Source organism: Alosa pseudoharengus, unplaced genomic scaffold (assembly GCF_046254945.1).
Source record: "Alosa pseudoharengus isolate Yale_2024_CS ecotype anadromous, Long Island Sound unplaced genomic scaffold, YU_APseudo_1.1 YU_APseudo_1.1_scf_12, whole genome shotgun sequence".
In the NCBI taxonomy this organism is placed as follows: domain Eukaryota; kingdom Metazoa; phylum Chordata; class Actinopteri; order Clupeiformes; family Clupeidae; genus Alosa; species Alosa pseudoharengus.
In genome coordinates, this window is record NW_027468587.1 from 11,780,530 (window position 1) to 11,788,762 (window position 8,233).

Here is an 8,233-nt window from a genome sequence, read left to right on the forward strand (position 1 = left end):
GAAGATTGGATTTTATTAAATGGTTAAATAATTAACAATGCAACACCTGACTGTATTCGTTATAATTATTGTTAGCTATTACCACAGTACACAGTACAATAATGTGTGCAGTAATTTGTGGGTTACATCTTGTTATTTTAAGTAGGTCCATTTAGTCTCATATTAAGCTGCTTCTTCCCTCCTTTTTATTGAGGCACATATTTTTTTCTAGAGCGATATTTGGCCTTCGTTGCTCTCCCTGATCTCTCTCTCTCTCTCTCTCTCTCTCTCTCTCTCTCTCTCTCTCTCTCTCTCTCTCTCTCTCTTTGCTCTCTCTCTCTCTCTCGTGCGTCTCTGTTCTTTTCTTGTCCTTTTTTCATTCTCTTCGACCTTTCATCCTCTGCCCCGCGTGGCCTGCGGCGGTGTGGGAAAGAGGCTGGAAGTGACAGCCTAATTATGAGCTCGAGGCCTGTTTATTACTCATTAGACAATTCACTGTACGGCCTCTACTAAATGAATAATTTTGTATATATTAGTGAATCACAATATTAGGTCCGCCAGCTATAGCCCGAGCGGAACCCATGCTGCTCTCCGACAAAAGAAATAAACGCGACACCAGGAGGTTCTTTAATTTCGTCCACAAAAGCTCGTGAGAAGATATGACAAGGAGAAATTACAGCAAGGGCGCGTGGGAAAAAATGAAATTTGCGCACCTGCCTTCCTTTTAAAGCCCATCGTCCTACCCCCACAGCATGGTCTGTGTTTTAATGTACGAATGCCGGGTTGACACGGAATGTTTTTTTATTACTCATTTATTACTGCTCCGTTATCGTTTGTTTAAGTAGCCTACATCTTTGTTTCACGTGTTGATGTTTTAGAAGAGGTTAGGCAGGCAAAAGGGCTATTGAAAGTTTATGGTGCGTGATTCATGAAAGGCCCGTGGGCAGATCATGTAGACGTATTGGGCCACAATAATCAGTTCCACAAGGAGTGCATGACGAGGAGCTGCTTGAGGACTGAAAACGGCACTTTTGCCAGCGTGGCAGATAAACGCAAATGACACAAGATGGAATGCTACGGAATAAAGGAATATGGCTTTTTTTTTGTGCAATCCACAGGCCTATAATCCTAAAATAATACCAAACAAATGTTCCTTCCACACTCAACCACTATTTTAGAGCTCTCCACTAAACTCTCCATTGAAAAGTTCATTTATCACAGTCATATTTGTTTACTATGAAAATATACATTTTTACATTTACCTTCAATATGTTTGTCTCTTGGAAATCCTCATCAACTTTAAATAGGCCTACCTATTTGCCCGACTAATTAGACCGTTTTTTCCTGTCAAAAAAGTTCCAGCAGGAAACGTCACGTTTCGTCCTTTCTAGACAGAAATATTTCTATGAATTACTAGGATATTGGATTGTGATTTTTGGTTGGCCGGCTAATTATTCCAAGAAATTAAATAATGACATCTCCATCTCTCACGGACTGAGAGAGAGAGAAAAGGAGAGAGAGGGAGAGAGAGAGAGATTCATTTTGAATCCAGAACGTCTGTTCCAGACACTGACAGTCTCTCAGCCTGGAGCCTGCTGCCCATGTGAAAAACAAGCCGGGCTGTAGGCTCACAAATCCACCGTTCTCCAGCACATCCACCCATAGATGTCGCTGCAATCTTTCACATTCACTACTCGTGCTCACAAGGCTCTTGCTTCCAGTGTTCTAAATGTTTAAATATTTAAAACACATTTTCGATTACTAGAAAGGAAGTAAAGACTATTCTAGTTGTGCTCTTATAATGATAACAATAACAACAGACCAATAATAATAATAATATGCTTAAATTGATAGGGATTATATAATTTTAGTGTTAATACTTAGCCTACTTTTGGTCTGTCATTGTTTGGCTAAACATAATGAAGACTGACACCATCATGCCAAGTCACCAGGACATTTTCTTAAAAGTTTACATTATAGTGTCATCTCCACTAATCCATAACGCACAACTCATGTGCTGGGGCTGGGACACACTCACACACACAAACTTGCTTCTTAACACCACAATTTCTCTGCACTGTCATTCCAATGTCCGTTTCTTTGAAACATTAATAATTTATCGCCGAATCGACTTTTCTTTCTGACAGATTAGATTCGAAGCATTTGATTTTGTTTGGGCAGGGCGTTCCCACATTATTACTTAATGACCAGCCCAGCTGCCTGCGTCCCTTTCCCCGCTCAGGAACCATCTGGCCTGTGATTAGCACTACAATGCGCGCCCCCGACAGACACTGCGGCAGTGGGCTGCAAGAACACACCACTACTATTGAATGTTCACTCGACTCCAGCTTCTCCTGTCAAAATAGGCAAATACACTCCCCCCCTAAAAACAACAAATGAAAACCTGTTAAATATCGAAGTGCTATTTTTGTCGTTAAGTAACGGTCTGACAGTGGCTTATAGTAAACATAGACAACCAGCAAAATTGTTGTTACAAAACCTGCTTGTAAATATATCAGTATTAGGACGGTAACTATTATCATATTAATTGTTTTATTAGTATTAATATAATAATAATAATAATAATAATAATAATAATAATAATAATAATAATAATAATAACAATAATAATAATAATAATAATAATTCCCCTTCATAGCAATTTAAAAAAATATTGTTATTGTCATTTTTGTCACGTAACACAGAAAGACATGTTGTTTAAATTTATGTATAATTTCATTTAGTTTATTAAACAAAATATATGATCTGAACAAACTCCGTCAACGCTCTATTTACAAATTCATTGTATCACTGTATTTACAAAGGGAAAGACACCAACACGGGAAAGACAAAAAGCCTACCAAACCTCCCCAGGAAAAGGGTGGATATCACGGGGGTTTTATGTACAGTAAGAGAGCAAGTCCTTCCTCGTGCTCCTTAAGATGCACTCCCTTGATTTTCTCTTTTCTTTCTCTTGTTCTGATGCACGGGCATGTTTTAGAGTCCGCTCATGAAGGCAAACAGTCTCTTCTCAGACACGCGGTCTGGATCAGGCGGAAGACAGGGCTGTCAGAACTCGTTGCGTCGCCTCTTGTTGATTTCTGGGGCTGTGGGATACAGAAGGCACTTTTAAATAAACGCAACTTTTGAACAAAACCTATTAGCAGGAAGCCTTTATCAAACCCCGACAACAAAATAAAACCTATCTGTACTAATATAAAACTGTCAACGTCTGCTCCTAGTGATGTCACACTCGCATTTACTACAGCTCTCTGTTCTGCCTAATGCAATTTGCCTTTTGCACCAAAATTGGCCATTTGTCACAGAACCCATTTCCTCAAATAATGTGTCAAGATGGGTCTCAGAAGAGCCGTAGTGGGGCATGATAAAATCAGTCTTTCACTGACTGCTACTGCTGGGCAGAGGTTTGAGGTAAACGGTGGCACTTGAAAGCTGGGAAGCGTTTCCCAGCCGGACGGCTCTGGGGGCGGCCGTTCCCCGGGGTCTTTAGGGGCTGCCGGATAAGTAGTGACTCTCCCGGGAGAAGAAGGGGGAGTAGGGGGGCGCAGGCCTTTTGTCACCGGGAGAGCTGAAAGTCTTTTATTCAACCGCATATTTCCCCTCAGCTAATGTTGTCAGCCATGCGAAAACCACTGATGTAGGAGTAAGACATGAAGTAGGAGGGCTGCTCTATATTTCAGTTAAATATAAATAATGATTCAGCACTGCAGAAATGTATAATAAATATTTGTATAACTCCTACAAATAGATCATAAAACCACAGTAGGCTAGTATATAAAAACACATTTCTTTGACCTGTATAAAGCTGCACATCACCACCAACAACAACAACAGTAATGATGATAATAATAATAATAATAATAATAATAATAATAATAATAATAATGCAATGTTTCTTTTAGCCGAAATGCTAGTGGCATAATTGTTGCCATATTTAATTTGCAATAGCCTTTTTCAGTAGTGGGCCTACCTTTCATGGATTGGTCGGAATGATGACTTCAAGGGTTGTGTTGGCGATTCAGCTCCTACATTTTCCCGATCTGAAATAAGAGGTGGTGGTAATGAGATAAAAATCCTTTTCTCTTCAGCGTGGCCTTAAACGTGGTTGTTCAAACTTATGGACAACCGGAATTACAAAATACACGATAAATATTGCATGGCCCTGGAAGACAACAATTAAACTACGTCTATAAGACCTACAATTTAAAATAAATAAATAAATAAAATAAAAAAAAATATATATATACAAGTATAATTGCGAGACAATTAGTAGTGACTGTAGCGTTGCTATATATCGTTTGGTAGCTGTTGCTGTAGCTGGTACTTCAGGTGGTGTGCCATGTATTAGCCTGGGCGAATAGGGCCTAGAGAGATGGGTACCTGAGTGTTTGGGACTGAGATCCTCTGGACTGCTTTCGCGGCTCAGCGACGCTACCGATGACAGGAGCACTGCAGAAGGCTGCTGCGTGTGGAACTGGTGACTGTGGTGATTATGGTGATGCTGATTTACTCCCAGGAAAGACCTGACATTGAGCAGGGAGTTCTGGCCCAGGAAAGCGCCATTTGTCCAGTTGTGAAATTTCCCAATCTGGCATGTGTAAAGTCCGTGGCTCGACAGGAAGGCCGGGTGCTGGAGCTGGGCCGCTGTGGGACCGGTAGGGCCAGAGGGTGACGTAGGTTTCTGAGAGCTGTCAGGACTTGTGGCAGTCTCTGCTAAGGACCATATTTTAGGCTTATTGTTCACCGGAAGCGGAAAACTGCCCGGTTCACCCGGAGACAGTACCCTGGTGTTGTTGTTGCTGTCAGATGAGTCTTTTCCAACAGAAAGAGTGTTTTTAGATTTCTCGAAAACCTCGTGTGCTTGCAGCGCAAGAACCCGCCTTTTCTCCAGGTTCTCCAAGTCCACGCGCTCCCTGGCCTCTGCCTTTTCCTCTTCGTCCTCGTTGCTTTGATCTCCGTCGTTATCGTCAATCTTATCGATATCTATGCTTTCCAGATCAATCTCCTCCTCGTCCTCATGCTTCTCGGCGTCACCCTCGTTGTCACTGCCAAAAATGTTTCCATCTTCGTCTTCTTTACTCCTTGCCCCCCACGTCACCTTGTTCTCCTTCTTCAGCCTCCTCCTGGCGTTGGCGAACCAGGTGGACACCTGCGTGAGGGTCATCTTGGTGATGATGGCCAGCATGATCTTCTCGCCTTTGGTGGGGTACGGGTTCTTCCGGTGCTCGTTAAGCCAGGCCTTCAGTGTGCTGGTGCTCTCCCGAGTGGCGTTCTTAGGCCGGGCTGGGTCACCGTACTGAAACTGGCCGTATGGGTAGAAGGCCGGAGACGTGTGTGCAGCGAAGCTGGCGGGATGTACGCCTGGACTGTCTTTTAGGTCATACTGTGAGCCCTAGTGCAGAAAAAACACAATGTCAATGTCTCAAATTGTGGAGGACATGAAGCTTTTAAACGTCTCTACACGACCCATCAAAGTTTACTGTAATAGGCCACAAAGCCCACTGAAGTAGCTGTCAAGTCTGAGAGTGCACGCAAAACCTGTTTGGTGCTAATAGGGCTACATAGTAAACTAAGCCTACTTTAAACCCCCAGAGGTCTCAAAGCAGACAGATATTACATCCCATAAGCATAGCATTAATTATTTAGAATTTTGAGTAAATTTACTCGGGGAAAACAGTTAGATAAAACTCGCAAACAAATACGTGATCATGTCCAGCATACAGATAAAGCACTCACACACTGAACAAAATACGCCTTGAATATCGTCTATATTTTTGCAACGGTGAATAATTCTATGTTTGGGACGGAGCTATGTATTTATCTTTGGTGGGAATGTAAAAATTATGCAGCGCTCATTTTAAGGAGTTAGTTGGTCTAATGCCTACATGCATGGTCTAAAACACCAGCAACATCTTTATTTAACAAACTATTACAGCGCTTTACAATCGTCAATACTGAGGTAAAATTCAACAAAATGTATTTGTTTACATGAGTAGGCCCATTGAAGATCAACCGAAAATGGTAAACATTAGGCCTAGTACAAAAACTAAAAGTAAGAAATACTATCCTTTCATAAACAGTAGGCCTACAACTTGAATAAATAAGCCGATAAGATTTCAGTGAATTTATGCAGGCTGTATGGAGGGCCTGTAAAATTATTAGGCTGTCGACAAAATTAATTATCGAAATATGCCTTTGCCTTTGTTGTTATTCCAGCGCTGTTTATAACCAAAATGGGGTAACTATTAAACACTTGGCACCCCCGTAGTCTCTTTTAATTTTTATGTTTTTCTAAAGGGCTACTTCCCTGCTCTACGCAAACTCACATCGAACATGTGACCTATTGCATCTGACAACAGCCTGCAAAACAAATGTAACCCCTCAGCCGTTTATTTTTTGATGTATTTTGAAATAGGAAGCTCTCCTCTAAATCGTGCAAAACAATCAGTTTACGCAGTAATCTTCGTTTTTTTTTCTTATTAATTTGTAACGTTAAATCCAATCCAAATGATCAACTTTCTTGTTGCAGAGCTACGTTATTGGGCAACCCATATGCAAAAATACAAAGTCATGCTCAAAACGGAGGTTTTACTTGATTCTTAAAATTATATTTATAAAAATATGCACAACATAATAAAATGCACAATATCCTTACCATTTGCGAAAAAAGCGCCAGATCCGCGCTAGTGTAGGGCAGGAAAGCGCTGTAATGCTGGGCTGAGTACGGGTTGGCATACATGCCCAGCACCGAGCTGACCGCAGCTGCAGCCGCCGAAGGGCTGTTCCCGATCTCAGCGCTGCCTCCGCGGCTGGAGGGAGTCAAAACTCCCGGCCTGTCCCCGCCATACACCGCTTGGGAGGCACTTAAATACTGTGGGTAGCCCAGCTGGGGGAAAGACATCTCCTTGGCCACGCCGTGCCCGAAACGAACAAAATCAAGACTCCACAAAAAAGGCGAAGGAAAAGAAGTCAAAAGTTAAAAAGTGCCTGAACACGGAAGGAGCGAAGCGACCGAGCTCTTTCTTTGCGCGGCTTCAAATCTCAGCTTCTCGTCTTGCAGCAAGTCCCTTGGATGTGATCAGATCAACTATTGAGCTCCAACTGATGTGTCTGCCCCTAGGTCCCGGGCTGATCTCTCAGATACAATGTGAAGTTGATGCTTTGATTGGCATTCCGCTTGAGCTGCAGGCTCCTCCTAGCGCGCCCATGTGCACAGAGTATTGGCTGCGCGCGCTCTCCCGTGCTTCAGTATTGTATGCTAAATGTTTAGCATTAGAATCCATTCAGCGGAGTCTTTCTGCTCTGTGACAGCCTGTCTACACGATTTTACAGCTGCCCAACACCGGCAAAATAAACTCGATAGCTACACGGAATTTACCTCGCATTGATCCAAAGTGTTATTAACGGTGGAAGTTCATCCAGGTTTTGGGATTTAGCATTTTCCTCAGCGGTATCAATAGAATGTTTATATTTCCATGAGGTTTTTATCAGCATTATCAACACCGTGAGTTGGCACACAAGCATGCTCGTTCTGTCAAATTCCATGACCATATAGCCTGCATCCGAATTATTTCTCAGCAGTGAAAATACTTGTTTTGTTTTACATTAAACAATAGGCAGAGATGTAAAAGTTATATATTTGGCTACATATGCGGTTTAACGGTGATCTACTTTTTTGTCAAACTGTTATTGCAAAGAGATTTATTTTTTTCTTCTTTTACAGTAGTTTTTTGTTTGGCTTTTTCATGTTTTGCATTCAATAATCAACCAAACCTAATCCCTGTAAGTCTATTAAAGTTTTACAACCAGACAGAAACTTCTGATGACTTGGCAGTTATAGTGACATTTTAACGATTTCAATGTGATTGCAAAGAACACACAATTACGTCTGACTCCCGCATTCTTCTTATTCAAGAAAGATGTCTCACACACACACACACACACACACACACCGAGAGAGGGAGCAAAAGAGAGGGACAAGGGTGAGATGGAGAGAGAGAAACAGACACAGAAGGGGGGCTTTGTATATAAGTTCCATTGTTAACTCCTAAAAGAGATGATGCGTGATACGAAATGCCGAGAGCAGCGCTTTAAATAGAGCAGAGGCACAGTTGGAAAAATGGCAAAGCCACAAACGTAAGAGAGGAGACTTATCTCTCTAACTGCGGTCTGACTGTTAACGTTTTGATTTCACAGCCATGTGGTCGAGCAGTTGCAAAACAATGATCTTAGC

The 8,233-nt window shown here is 41.9% G+C and overlaps 1 protein-coding gene across 1 annotated transcript; it reads right to left on the minus strand.

Annotated features, from left to right (window-relative positions):
- Window positions 1–2,881: 2,881 nt before the first annotated feature.
- irx1a (iroquois homeobox 1a) lies at window positions 2,882–7,050 on the minus strand. The gene is made up of 4 exons (XM_076279411.1): window positions 6,656–7,050; window positions 4,381–5,392; window positions 3,971–4,040; window positions 2,882–3,086 (listed from the first exon to the last, which is right to left on the minus strand). The coding sequence occupies exons 1-4, from the start codon at window positions 6,899–6,901 to the stop codon at window positions 3,029–3,031; spliced, it is 1,386 nt and encodes a 461-aa protein (XP_076135526.1). The 5' UTR covers window positions 6,902–7,050; the 3' UTR covers window positions 2,882–3,028.
- Between the last annotated feature and the right edge of the window lie 1,183 nt (window positions 7,051–8,233).